The 15589-nt window shown below is 32.6% G+C and overlaps 1 protein-coding gene across 2 annotated transcripts; it reads left to right on the top strand.

The window, feature by feature from the left end:
• The first annotated feature begins 420 nt into the window (after positions 1 to 420).
• LOC123702311 (gamma-interferon-inducible lysosomal thiol reductase-like) lies at positions 421 to 13643 on the top strand. Of its 2 annotated transcripts, none has more exons than XM_045650025.1 (7): positions 421 to 577; positions 8315 to 8398; positions 11217 to 11348; positions 11908 to 11976; positions 12434 to 12538; positions 12904 to 13056; positions 13525 to 13643. In XM_045650025.1, the coding sequence occupies exons 2-7, from the start codon at positions 8321 to 8323 to the stop codon at positions 13615 to 13617; spliced, it is 630 nt and encodes a 209-aa protein (XP_045505981.1). In that variant the 5' UTR covers positions 421 to 577; positions 8315 to 8320; the 3' UTR covers positions 13618 to 13643. The 2 variants fall into 2 exon arrangements, with proteins under 2 accessions (XP_045505981.1, XP_045505980.1); XM_045650024.1 differs by lacking the exon at positions 421 to 577 and adding an exon at positions 4056 to 4114.
• The last annotated feature ends 1946 nt before the right edge of the window (positions 13644 to 15589 follow it).

Consider the following 15589-nt stretch of genomic DNA (forward strand, 5'->3'; position numbering starts at 1 on the left):
ATGTTCAGAACGCTGATACCGGATACCTACCTTAAGATACTATAATGTTTTATATAAGAGAATCTTAACATAAAATATTTTAGTATCTTCACCGTGTGTGACGCGCTTAAGTGTGCACTTCGAATTAAATCTGTCCGTAAAGTGGGTCAAAATCGAGTCTATAGAGTCGGTTACATACAAACATACATTTGAAGCTATAAACCGTCTTATTAGTAAATACATCTAAAAAATATATCCAACCTTCATTTGCTGATAATAATTAATTGAAAAAGTCTATGTTCAAACAATATTTCGAAGTTTGAACAAACATCAATCTTATAACGTAAACAAAAATAAAGAGGTACAACTCTACCAAATTTAATGTACTTCGAACAATTCCAAACAGTAATTACCGCCATAAAACAAGTACAAAGGACGTACATACTCAATTTACAGGGATAATACCGTACACCGTTCACTTGAGAATATTAACCTCAGTATCCGCGACGCTGGCAATCGCTTCACGCGTTCCAAATTCAAATACGAAAAAAAAAAGTAATTGTCAATTTTGGCGCTATTGTTACCCGCGGAACTGCAAGTGAGTTTTTTTTTTAATTTTTGTTAATGGTCAACGAAACAGGTTTTAATCGTGTACGCTGTACTTTATAGATAATGTAAAAACTAAAAAGTTAAAAACAGGATTTGTTAGTGAACTTGAATTGTTAGCAAGTTGCACTGCTTGAATAAAATATGTATGTATAATGATCCAGTCTTTTTTGTACTCACAGCCTAATAATATATTACTTGCTCTGTGCTAGATACTGGTTAGTTCATGATAAAAAGGTGCGATATAGCTGCGTTCAAAAATATTAAATAATAATAAAATATAAACAATTGTTTTTTTTATAAAAACAACTTTTAAGTTTTACCGACTTGGAAAAAAATTACCTTTCCATAGAGTCCTACACAGTGAATTTATTAGGTGAATTTATTTAATATAAAAACATACCTAATGTTAAAATCTAAATAAATGTTTAAACTTTAAACATGCTGAGATCATATTTCTCATTACTTCGCTAAAATTTATTTGTCATTGTGTAGACTTCATGCTTCTATTTGTTATTTATTTAACATCTGTTTCTTCGAAATCATGCAACAAGACTATGAAAAAAATACGCAGGCTTAGATTTGTGTCAAATAATAAAAACTACCTATTTCAGAAATAGGCAAACAGATAATTACTTTAAAATCACTACTAATATTATAAATGCGAAAGTAACTGTCTGTCTGTCTGTCTGTCTGTCTGTTACGCTTTTCCGTCCGATTTTTATGAAATTTGGCACAGACAATCTTTAGACCCTAAGAAAGAACATAGGCTACCTTTTATGATTTATCAAAACGCCACGCGAGCGAAGCCGCGGATGGAATCTAGTCTATAATATAAAAATCACAAAAAAATCCATACTGTAAACCTTTTTTAATTTCATCGACTTTTATCAGAAGTTCTCGATTCGTAGATAACATTTTTAGGTGATATTATAATAATGCTGTAGTTTTTTTTTGTAAGTTGTTTAAATGTAATTTCTAAGTTATTAAAAGACACAGATGACAGAGCAAGTACTTAAATATCTAGATACCTACTTGAAGTTTTATATATAGTTAGGTACCTTAGATCTGCTTCTGAATATTCTTTTTTTATGTTTTTGCGTAAATATCATTGTGTTGTAGCCGTTGGATAATTAATTATTTTTATCTATTATAGAAAATATAGTTACGTTAAAGTTAGTTATTTCCTTCCTTTTCACAATTCAAGTTTATAATAAAACTAGCTTTACGCACGCGGCTTCGTCTGCGTAGTCAAAGAAAAACCCGCATACATCTCGTTCCCGTGAGATTTCCGGGATAAAAAGTAGCCTTTGTGTTATTCTGGGTCTTCAGCTACCTACACACCAAATTTCATTTTAATCGGTTCAGTAGTATTTGCGTTACAACCATATATACATACGCATACATCCATCCTCACAAACTTTCGCATTTATAATATTATTAAAAAAATATAATATTTTTTACTATCTGGATTCAAAAATTAAAATTTGCTGCCAAGTGTGTAAAAAATACGTCTGAATTTAACTTTGATTTTCCTTAACCGCCTTAACCACTAGATATCTCTTTAATCATTATTATTGTAACGATTATTAAATAATAAGTGATACACAAATGAGAAAAGTTTTTATAATACCTACTGTTTATTATATAAACTATAATCACAGACTAATAATAATATACTACGTATACAACTAAGTATAATGTTCCTATAAGATCAAGTATTCCTAAGAAGAAATTTTTATCAAAACCGAAAAATTACGAGAACCTACGTGTAAATTTACAATATATTTTTTTATAATATTATCTACTAGCATATCTTCCTTAGCTGCGCCCGCTTTGTCTAAAACCTAATAAATTATATACTAAAACCATCCTCTTGAATCACACTATCTATTAAAAAAACCGCATCAGAATTTTAAAGATATAAGCATACATAGGGAGATAGGGACAGAGAAAGCGACTTTGTTTTATACTATGTAGTGATAATTTGATCCCACGACAGGGAACATCAATATAGCGTCGACTTATGTATATCATTCCTTCTTATGCAACAACAATCAAAATGCCTCAGTGACATGGGCAGGTTTTTTCTGGAATTAATATGGATAGAGTCGGGCCAAACAGATAATCATTTATACAATGTACCTACATCTAAAGAAAATTATCACCATAATGCCTCACTGTTTGTAATCTCCATCGAAACGGATAGATTTATTTTATTAAAAAATTGATCTACTAATTAATGCAATTTGTTGTGTATTCGGTATAGGTATCTGGTTAAGTGAAAAGGGGCTTCTGGCGGATCGTTTGCCGATTACAGACTACATTTTTCCTGGTCATGACCCTGTTAAACATTAAATGGACATTCCCCCAAATAATATCTAATAACCTTTATCCCATTTTATCAAGTATTTAATAATAATTTGCAATTTATAATATTATCTTGGCGCCAGAGACTTCCGTGACCTTTTTATAATATTTATACATAATATTATCAGCCAATACCATTGACCCTGCCAAGTGCCGAAAGTATTTTCAAGCCGCAAGGGTTTCTAGACAATTAGACTAGAAATTAAAGATTTTAACGGATTTTATACGCGATTTATTCATTACTAGCTGTTCTCCGCGGTTTCACGTCCCGCATTGCTCCGCTCCTGTTGGGCAAGGATTTTTTGAATTAATGCCCTTGTAACTGAGTTTTTTTTAATTATTCAGTCAAAATCATGCATCGCAATATAATATGTTGGTAAGCTCATAACTCGAGAACGGCTGAATCGACTTCGTTGATTCTTTTTTTTTATAATGTTCCTTGAGAAGATGGTTCTTATAGAGATAGAACGTAAACATGTACAACGGGCGATGGCGGATTGCTTGTATAAAATAGTACTTACACAGTAATATAGAAACGATTAAAAGTATTTTTAAGACAAAATTCATTACATGTAAACTATTTGCCTGTGGTTTCGTCTGCGGTTCAATCTATTTACATTAATATCATATTACAAACTATATAATAGACTAGATTTCCGCCCGCGGCTTCGCCCGCGTTTTCAAAGGAAAACCCGAACAGTTCCCGTTCCCTTGGGATTTCCGGGATAAAATCTATCCTATGTGTTAATCCAAGCTACCCTCTATATTATGTGTGCTAAATTGCATTGTAATCGGTGCATTATAATTTGCGTGAAAGATTAAAAAACACACACACACATCCTCACAAACTTTCGCATTTATAATATTAGTAGGATATTATGTCTGTCTTGTAACTTAAGATCCTAAGTAACTAGTAAGTACTTAGTCTACTTAATTATTATGCCACAACATTTTAACATTTTGAATATACTGTAGGTATAACCCAGAGAAATGGTCTCAAATAATGATCAACGAATTGTTTATTTATAAAGAAAACAGATAGCAAAGTTCAAGTAAGTCATTTATTATCTTAGTTGATGTTAACAACAGTGCATCGTAACACGTATTGTTAAAATCTTTATATATGCGTTTTAAACGTTGCTATTGTGTTGTTTGGAGGGTAAGAATATTATATATTAATATCCTACTAATATTATAAATGCGAAAGTTTGTTTGGATGTGTGTGTGTTTGTTCCTCTTTCACGCAAATACTACTGAACCGATTACAATGAAAGAGAGGGTAGAGGCACATGTATAGAGGTAACTTAATAATAACAAATATAATAAATATTTCGGGACAATTTTCACACACGGCACGATCTGATCCCATACTAAGCTTTCGCTTGTGTTATGGAAACCAGATGGCTGATAAACATACATATATTATTTTAAATAAATACTTATATAGATAATTATTAACACCCAGACACAGAGCAAACATCTATGTTCATCACACAAATATTTGCCCCGGGTGGGGATCGAACCCACGACCTCTGGTTTTGAAGGCAGGGCCACTACCAACCAAGCCAACCGGCCAGTAACTTGAATTAACACATAGGATAGGTCTTATCCCGGAAATAGCGGGAACGGCAACTATGCGGGTTTTTCTTTGAAAACGCGGGCGGAAAGCAAGTATAAGTATTTAATTAATATGTTTAAAAAACTAAAATAATAATAGTTTAAAAAAACTAAAAAACACGCTTTTTATAGAAAACCGAACTAAAAAATAGAAAATTTTATCAAATTAGTGTATTGTCATCGGTCCTCAGTAAATCTACAAAGTTTGAACGAAATCTGGCCGTTTAAAGTGGGTCAAAATCGCGCCCAAAGAAGTCGGTTACAAACATACAAACATACAGGTGAAGCTAATATAAAGCGTCTAAAAACACGCTTAATGGCCGCTGAACACGGGTAGAGTAAACGGTAGAGTGGTAGAGTAATAACTATCCTACTTACGACACTAATGTAGACACAGTCACAATGTAGACACACCATTGGTAGAGTAGAGTACTAAAATTTCTAAACTGGTAGAGTACTGAGAACTGATAGACAGTACGCTAGTTCACTCTACCCTTGTATCTCATAAAATTATTGTATTGTCACCGATTCCTGATAAGTGTGCAAAGTTTGAATTAAATCTGTCCGTTTAAAGTGGGTCAACATCGATTCTAAGAGAGTACTTGAAACATACAAGTTCGTAAAAAAGCTCAAAAACTACGGAGTGGTTTTGGAAATGATTTCACGAGTAGAAAGATCTCAAAGATGCATTATTACTGAGTGAATTTCTTTTATTATTTTTACTCTTTAGCCTCAGATTATAATCAGATTATAGTAAGTACTAGCTTCCGCCCGCGACTCCGTCCGCGCGGAAAAATTAAGAAAAATTAAGATTTATTTTTTTTTCTTCGTATTTTTCCGGGATAGAAAGTATCCTATTTTATGCCCAAGATAATAAGGTATAATTATACCAAGTTTCATCGAAATCGAACCGTTAGTTTTCACGTGATGCCTGAACATACAGACAGACAGACAGACAGACAGACAGACAAACAGACAAAAAATTTTTTAATCACATATTTGGGCTTGGTATCGATCCAGTAACACCCCCTGCTATTTATTTTTTCAATATTTTCAATGTACAGAATTGACCCTTCTACAGATTTATTATATGTATAGATACTAATTAGATAGATTTATCTGTGCCCCGTTAATTTGGGCATTTAAAAATATTATATTATTACTAGCTTTCCGCCCGCGGCTTCGCCCGCGTTTTCAGAGAAAACCCCGCATAGTTCCCTTTCCCGTGGGACCTCCGAGATAAAACCTATCCTATCTCTCAAGTTGGATCGAACTGCACATGGTGTGCGAATTTTATTATAATCGGTTAAGTGGTTTAGGAGTCCATTGAGGACAAACATTGTGACACGAGATTTATATATATTAAGATGGCCATTGACATTAACTACATACTTAGTTATCATTATTATAATATATAAGTATTTACTTCAAGAAGTAATCAATAATAAACTAATTTGACATAACAAAGAGATACAAATTAAATTTATTTGTAGACATTAATCATAATTTATGAGTACTTCAAAATACTAATATACTGCTAAATAGCCTTTTGATTCATAAAAATCTAATCACGTGCAACACAAAACAACAATAATTCATCTTTATACCGTGGCAAAACAGTATAAACATAAATTACATAATAAATTATAATTCATAATTATTATCAAGGACGTGTGCATTTATTGTACTTGATTCTGTTCTTAGGTTACGTCAAATATTCTAATAAGATTTTTTTTCTCACTGTTTACTTTTACTCTATACAGGGTTATTTATAAAACACCGGCAAACTCGCAGGACAAGAAATTTTTTCTTCTCTAGCTTCGCGCAGCAGGCATATATCCCGTCGCTAATGTGAGCATTTTGTCTATGACACAGAGCAAGTAATATAGGTCTATGAAAACATAATCTTAAACGATAGCTCAACTCTCAAGTGCGGGTGGCAAAGTTGGGCGGGTTACTTGTCAGGGGTGTACATAATATAGAGTTTTGAGAATTCATCTGAGTATTTGAAAAAAAAATGCGTTTGGAATTTTATAAGTATTTTTTACGTACTCAGCGTATGCAAATTGCAAAACTATAAACTCCTTTGAGCTTAGTATACCAACAGTGGGACACCCTGTAGAGTAAAAGTAAGCTCTATTTTACTTCAGTTGTCTCTTTATTGTTCACGATAATTGATCATGCCTGCTCACTTTGCCGTCTAATCGTGTATCATGTGTGTTTTGAAGATCTAATGTTGCGTTGGTAACCTATCTGCACCTTTTTACCTAATAATATCATTGCTATCTAATATATCTATACTTCACCACTACATACTACATAGTATAAAACAAAGTCGCTTTCTCTGTCCGTATGTCTCTTTGTATGCTTAAATCTTTATAACTACGCAACGGATTTTGATGCAGTTTTTTTAATAGATAGAGTGATTGAATAGGAAGGTATCAGTATATAATTTATTAGGATTTCGACAACGCGCGCGGAAAGCTAGTCTATAATAAATTTAATATTTGCATACGAAAAGTCGACTCTACCACAGAATAAAAATAGTAGTTTTATTTCTAAAGAATTACTTTTTATTTTAAATACTATGAACGCTTCACACTTGACCGGTGTTTAACTTACACTTAGACGCAAGTAACGGTCACTTTATGTTGCCGAGAAATATAGAGAAATCATTTTAGAAAACAATTTGACAGTTATCCGTTTGTCCATAGTCTGTGGTTTGGAAAGCGTTACGCGATTAGAAATTTGTTTATTGTTTAGATTGTTTTTAACCGACTGCGAAAAGGTGATCAGTAGATTCATGCATGAATAGACTGACTCAGTTTCTATAGCTATTATCTTATGTGTTATTCTGGTAGAACATACCAAATATCATCAAAATACATTCAGTGGTTATCACGTGAAAGAGTTACAAAGATATTATCCATTCTTACTTCTTTCTTCTTTTGCGTTTATAATAGTAGAAGAATAGTGGTAGTAGAATATTAGTAGAATAATAAGAAATATTATTGAAATTGTACCTACTGGTATTAGCTTCAGACTATGCTTTTGCTCGCGTGGTCCAGTTATAACTTACTAGCTGTGCCCCGCGGTTTTACCCGTATTGCTCCGCTCCTGTTGGTCTAGGCGTTATGATATATAACCTACAGCCTTCCTCGATAAATGGGCTATCTAACACCGAACATCGGTTCAAATCGGACCAGTAGTTCCTGAGATAAGCGCGTTCAAACAATCAAACTCTTCAGGTTTTTATTATTAAAAATTAAAAATGAGTAGTACAGATATGTACATAAAAATATACTCATAGGTACTTGTAATTGAGAAGAGTTCTCACTTCTTAATATAAGTACTAGATGATACTGGTTAAGAAATACACTTAGAACTATATTGATCGATTTAGCGGTCAACGATCCAAACTTTCTCAATTGTCCATTCATGTGTGACCCGGACAATGGACATTATTTAGATAGATTCTTTACGGGTCAGGGTATCCTACTAATCCTACTAATATAAATGCGAAATTTTGTGAGGATGTGTGTGTGTTTGTTAATTGTTAGGTTCTCTTTCACGTAAATACTACTGAACCGATTACCTGTATGTTTGATACAAAGATTACAGCTCGTACTTATTTATAATAAAAAAAATTTCTTCCATAAACTTACACAAGTAAAGCCACAGCTAGCTTGTAGTGTAGTACACTTAAATAGATAAAGTACATAACATAATATACTTATTTCAGTACAAGATGAGATCACTGCTCGCGATCTGCGCAGTCGCATTCCTGTGTGGTGCGCTGGCGAAGAATAGGAAAGAGGATAATAAGGTATGTGTGTTCGATTCCCTTAGTTGTGTGTAATTTTGATACAGTTGACTTGTAATAAATAACAATTGAATTCAAGGTATACAATTGTTTTTTTATTGTAGTTAGGGAAGCGCTTGACCACAACCTCGCCTGTCTGAAAGCTAAGCCATTATCTATAATGTTATCTGTGCTTATAGAAAAGTAATTTATAAATCGATTGTAATATTTAAGTAATCTAATATATTATTTTAGGACTGACCGGTTGGCTTGGTTGGTAGTGGGCCTGCCTTCTAAGCCAGAGGTCGTGGGTTCGATTCCCACCCGGGGCAAATATTTGTGTGATGAACATAGATGTTTGCTCTGTGTCTGGGTGTTAATTATCTATATAAGTATATATTTAAAATTATATATGTATGTTTATCAGCCATCTGGTTTATCCATAACACAAGCGAAAGCTTAGTATGGGATCAGATCGTGCCGTGTGTGAAAATTGTCCTGAATATTTATTTATTTATAATGTTAGCTGAGCGAACATAATTAGATGGTATACCTACTGTTGCATAAATCTCATATGAAGTTTTTATTGCAAAACTGTGGTATGATGTTGAGAAGGGATTGCAGTAATTTAAAGTAATTTGTATATCTATACAAAATGACATTATCCTATCCTATCCTACTAATATTATAAATGCTAAAGTTTCTGAGGATGGATGTATGTGTATAGGTACTATATGTTTGTTACTCTTTCACGTTGATACTACTGCACCGATTACAATGAAATTTAGCACACATATAGAGGGTAACTTGAATTAACACATAGGATAGGTTTTATTCCGGAAATCCCACGTGAACGGGAATAATGCGGGTTTTTCTTTAAAAACGCGGGCGAAGCCGCGGGTGTAAAGTTATTAAATTATAATTAATTAAAAAGTCGTATAATATAGATTATTACCGCTGTGGGAGTGCAACGAAATGTGGCTAATTGACCAGATTTTATTTCAGCCTCTTTTTCGCTCACGATAATTGAATCATGCCATCTCACTTTCATCTAATCGTGTGTGCGTTAGTGTGCCGTGGATCGAATGTTGTGTTGGTAACCTATCTACCTACACCCTATGATATAGTCATTGTCTACACCTTATTATTTACCTTTAATATCATTGTCTGTATGTATGTTTATTGATCACGCACTGCTAATTGAAAATTAAATTAAAAAAATCAGTATGCACATAAATCTCATATTTGAAAACATCTAAATTGAATTTAATTGCAGTAATTACAGAGATAAATGAGAACATACACGTTTAAAAAACATAAAGCAACTTGTCGATCAAAAGCTTGAGTGGGTCAAAAAATCTAGGAAAATTTTGATAGGGCTGCCTCCGTTAAGATCTTTTTTATGTATTTTATTATTCTTGAATGGATAAACTAATTTTATGGTCCTCAATTTGTTAAATTAAACCGCCTCTACCCATTAACTAAGTAATTACTGATAACGAACTTGTATTTGCAGTATAAATAATAAACAAATAAATTAACTAACTACTTCAGGACTTTGTAGGATATGGTAGTTGCCATGGTAACACAACATTTTGTTACTGTTAAGCGACTCCATTACTTTCAAATATAAATAAATCAATGTAATGTATAAAAACATCTAAAACTATGAGTTGGCTACTCTGAAACCCATCACAATATAGAAATTTAAATGTATTTTTATGCAATCCAAAGCGTAATATTAGTTTATATATATTTAATTAACAACTAAAAACTATGAGTTGGCAGCCCTAACAACACCTGAGAACGATCATGCAGCCTTCGCACGCACCTGGGAACGAGGTCACTTAGCTGAGTCCGATTCTTTTGTTTCGTGAATTAGGGTCCCGTATGTTCGACTTTATTACAACTACCATACTGTACTTGCAGTTAGCACTTGACGAATGGAAAGTTCGCATAAATATAATAATGTTTTTGAGCTTGTAATATAGCAAATTAGTATTGATATTACAAGTTTTATGTTACGTGCACGATTTTTTGTATGTATGTTCTTCCTATATTTGTTATTTAAAAAAAACAGCCTGTCTTATTTTGGGTCTTCAGCTATCTGCATACCAAACATTGTAATCGATTCCGTAGTATTTGCGTGAAAGAGTAACAAATATCCATCCTCACAAACTTTCGCATTATTAGTAGGATAACAGCGTTCCGCTCGCGGCTTCGCCCGCGTAGTTAAAGGGATAAAATTGCTTTTCTAGGTTCAAACTATCTTTGTGAAAAACTTAATCCAAATCGTTTTAGAAGTTCTATCGTGAAAGTAGTAGTAGAAGAACTATAGTATCTACAAACAAACAACAAAGCGTAAATTCATATTTTTCTTCATTCATAATATTAATTAGTAGAGGAGTTAAGTAGGGATATTTGTGTAACACGGTCGTCGATCATGACAAAGAAAGGTTTTTTTCTTTCTTTTAAATGAATCTCATAAACTGATATGCAGTTAGTATATGTTCTGGCCCATATTATAGATAATAGTAGATTTCCGCCCACGGCTTTACCCGCGTTTTCAAAGAAAAACCCGCATAGTTCCCGATCCCGTGGGATTTCCGGGATAAAACCTATCCTATGTGTTAATCCAAGTTACCCTCTATATGTGTGCTAAATTTCATTGTAATCGGTTCAGTAGAATTTGCGTGAAAGAGTAACAAACACACACACACACATCTTCACAAAGTTTCGCATTTATAATATTAGTAAGATAAGATTATACAATGGTACTAGTTATGGTTAAACATAGGTTATGAACCCTTACAACTTTGTATACCCTAATAAATACTTGCAGGTGAAAATAGCAGTGTACTACGAGTCCCTCTGCCCCGACAGCAAGTCATTCATCACCAACCAGCTGGCTCCCGTGTGGAGAGAGTTGAGAGGAGCTGTCAAAGTCAAGCTCGTGCCTTATGGGAAGAGTACGGTAAGAGATTTTTAGTTTTTGAAAATAATTATTGATAACATCACCACGAACGAACGGTGAAGGAAAACATCGTGAGGAAACCGATATGTTCAAGAATCAAAAGTTCAACGACATGTGAACAATCAACAATCCGCACTTGGCCAGCATGGTGGATCATGATTTATGGCTTATACGTACCCCCATAAGAGGTCCGGTTCAAGCTGTGGGAACGTGTGATTTTTCACTGATGTGGCAACCCTATGCGGAAAATACTTTTGCGTTCGTGAACCGTAGGTACATAAGATTTTTATTTTATTAATTTTTTATAAAGAAACACACAATTGACTTTTCACTTCTTCTACTTTTAGATTTGTATTATAAAAATGCGACCATTTAATCTAAAAGTAAATAAAATTGGAAGGAGAGAATGTGTGTTTTTTTCTAAAAAAAAACGTAATTCATGAGAATCGGTCCAGCCGTTTCAGAGGAGATAGGAGATAGAGATAAAAGGCACAGTAATTCACTCCTAATTTTACACACATTTATGGAAGAAAAATTAATCTAGATTTTCTTATTCCAGCATGATAAAGTGAACGGCAAATGGCAGTTCATCTGTCACCACGGGAATGACGAATGTTACGGGAACAAGGTAATATTTTTTACTTATATAGTTTAAGTTAATAATTAATTACTATTTAGATTTAACTAATATATAATACGACTTTCAGCTTTTAAGTCAGAAAGCTGGCTATTGTTCTGCTTTTATAATTTCTCTGAAAAACTTTAGTCTTTCTTTTAGGTTCGGGTAAAAAGTTTACAAAAATTGTAAGGCGGTACCTATTGAAACGAGTAATCAATACGAAACGATGATTTATTGTAGGTATTCTCACTTAAGGCTACACAAGTTACCTTATGACAACTTAAGATGAGAAATTAACTTGTTTGGAACTTACTTATTTGGCTTTAAGACCTGAATATAATAAAAAATAGGAAAGAATTAACTCTACTCAGATAAAATATTAATTATAGGCCATGTTTTTTAACTTTTACAGCAAATACAGGATGTTCTTTTTGTCAATAATTATTATTTTAATATTTTCTCCCAGGTCCAAGCTTGCATCTTGAAAGACCGGAGCCTCGCGGACACAGACAAGATGGAGCTTGTCATCTGCCTCATGGGACAGGCCAACCCTGACAAGTCTTTGGACACGGTAATATTCATCCATAAACTAATCCGATTTTTTAAATTTCGCAAAAAAAATCTCGAGAAATGTTCTTCTTCTCCTGGCGTGAAACTTCTTTGGCAAGATTCAAAGATACCATTTTACCCTCAACCCGCCTAAATAAGTTTCACTTTTAAAATTAAAATCATATATAATAAATCACTAATCGTCACATGAAGTAACTACATTCATCAAATAAAGACAATTTGAATTTGAAGGGTGATTTCCACCAATTATGTGCGAAGAATGTGATATATTCCCGTGCCGCCGACCAAGTTCAGAAGACAATTAAATACATAAAATTTGCCAATATTTTTTAAACATCTCTATAACAAACATTCTGTACATTCCAGTGTCTAGAACAAATGAAAAAGTCAGCGGAAACGAGCAAACTCAAGAAGTGCGCGAGCGGCGAACAAGGTGACAACCTGCTAGCTTCATATGGAGATAAATCCGATACAGTACAACGCCCTCTGTCGTTCGTACCTACTGTGGTTATTAACGAGGTGAGTTATTTGAAAAATGGAATGAAAGAGTTCTTTTTGCGTTAAAAAGTCTAAAAAAAGCTAAAAAATAGTAAAATTTTTTTTGCAATCGGTTGAAAAATGCAGGAAATTGCCGCGTTCGGTAGATAGTTACAACATTGCATTATTTGTAATAGTTATGTATATTTTTTTTTACCTTCAATATTCACATACATATTATTAACTACTTACTTATCTGTTTATTTAGAAAAATACTTAACAAAAATTGTAATATTCACAAATATATTTACCTAGTTTATAAAGAAAACAAAATTTTTATGTCGTAACTATTGTAATATTTTGACCGATTTAAAATATTTTTATTTCATTTTCCATATCTATCGAAAGAATAAGCACTCTAAATTAAATAGAGTTTTTGTTCTATTGTACTCTATAAACTCAATTTTATTAAAAAAAAATGATATTTATGTTTTTTCAAATTTTTTTCAGAAATTCGATCAAGCTGTCCAAGACGAAGCTATCAAAGACTTGAAGGCTGTAGTGTGCCGCGTCGCTACAAACAAGCCAGCTTCCTGTTCATAAAATAATTAATAATTAATATAAAATAACCTCAAATTAGATTTAAAACATGACTCATTTTGAACTTAGTATCTATGGAGGTAACGATAGTTTTATTGTTCAGTACATAAACGTAAAAACTTAATATGATAACTAATTTAAAAGATTTTTTTGCATAAATTCTGTATGTTTTTAATATTAAGGTTATTTTTAATAACTATATTTGTGTGTCCATATTTTTTTATTTATTTTGATAACATCTTTATTAATATCCACCGTAAATAATTGTATGAAATGTTTATAATTATACATTTTAATAATAAAAATGGACTCAATATTTTTGTATGCGTTTAATTTTGATGAAGTATTTCTAATTTAAGTTTTTATCTAAAATAAATACTAAGTACTTAGTATGATTGTTGTTTCTTTTACCTTTCCTTCCTTACAAGAAATCTTACAATCATTCACATAATTCAAACCTAGGGTTCTATTCCACCAATAATGTGCGAGGATGCGTAGCGAGGAATGTGTTTGTAAATAACCAATCATATAGCTTCATTTAGTTTGAAGTTTGAAGCGATACTATTGGTTATTTGCAAACACATTCCTTGCTACACATCGTCGCACATTATTTATTGGTGGTAAAGCACCCTAATGAGGTCTGACCGCCTCTTCAATTATGGTACAGTGGGTAATGCGTGAGCGTAGATCCGAGGGGACCTGGGTTCGATTTCCGGTGGAGACGAAGAAAAAAAAGTCTCGGTCTGGCAGGACACAGAAAGCTGATCACCTACTTGTCCCTAAAGAAAATCGATCAGTGAAACCGATATATACATGACCATATCGTAGATTTGCTCACTTCATGAAATGAACGATCATTTCATGAAATGGTCGCATTTCATGATGGGGCCAACTTAGTTAGAACAGATCGTTAAATCGTTTCACAATTTTGTTAGCAAATCTACGATATGGCGACGACATAAACATAATGTCCAATGTCCATACATAAAAAAACTAGTTCTTAGTTCAGGAATCGAACCCGAACATTCTGAATTTTTTTTTTTAATCTATGAATTTATTTTGTAGAAATTACGCTAGTGGCCTGACTTTTTTAATGAACACAAGACCCCTAGGTTCCACACTCGCTGTACTAAGGTACTACAATAATATTATAATAGTGGTAAAATATTGCTATTGTAATTTAAATGTTGCTAGAGCAATAAAACAACAAAATGTATTCAATTATTTATTAATTTTTACACATAGTCACACTTAAATGTCAAAATATTTACAACCATGATTTTTTAGTTATATTTTATACAATTATAACTTATAAATTAGTAGAAAACTTAATTAAGTCAACTTAATGTTGCTTAGGTACATTTATATGAGACATAGTAAATACATTTTTTGTACAAAGAAATAAATAAAATATAAAATACATTTGTAGACGTCATTCAGTTCTGTTGCAATCATTCACGATAAAAAATAAAAATTTCAAATAAGAATAAGTACTTACAAAATAAAATATTATTAATAAAGATACAATACAAAAAAAATAAAACTGCACAATGTACCAATATTAGTAAAATACTTTTATACAAGTTTATTACTAAATACATAGGTATATAATTAAAATCTAAGCCCTATTTATCTGTACTCAAATACCTTAAATAAAAAAAAAGGAAAATGTATAAGATTTTTTTTTATTAAAATATTCTTACAGTAATTCATTTTCCCGCTCAAAGATATTTATTTTTCCAATGGGCGCCATATTGAATACTAGCTGTGCCCTGCGGTTTTAACCGCATTGCTCCGCTCCTGTTGGTCTTAGCGAGATGATATATTCCTCGATAAATGGGCTATCTAACACCGACAGAATTTTTCAAATCGGACCAGTAGTCTGTAGTTCCTGAGATAAGCGCGCTCAAACAAACAAACTCTTCAGCTTTATAATATAAGTATAGATAACATGACGTTTCATTTCATCATGTCT

Source organism: Colias croceus, chromosome 23 (assembly GCF_905220415.1).
Source record: "Colias croceus chromosome 23, ilColCroc2.1".
In the NCBI taxonomy this organism is placed as follows: domain Eukaryota; kingdom Metazoa; phylum Arthropoda; class Insecta; order Lepidoptera; family Pieridae; genus Colias; species Colias croceus.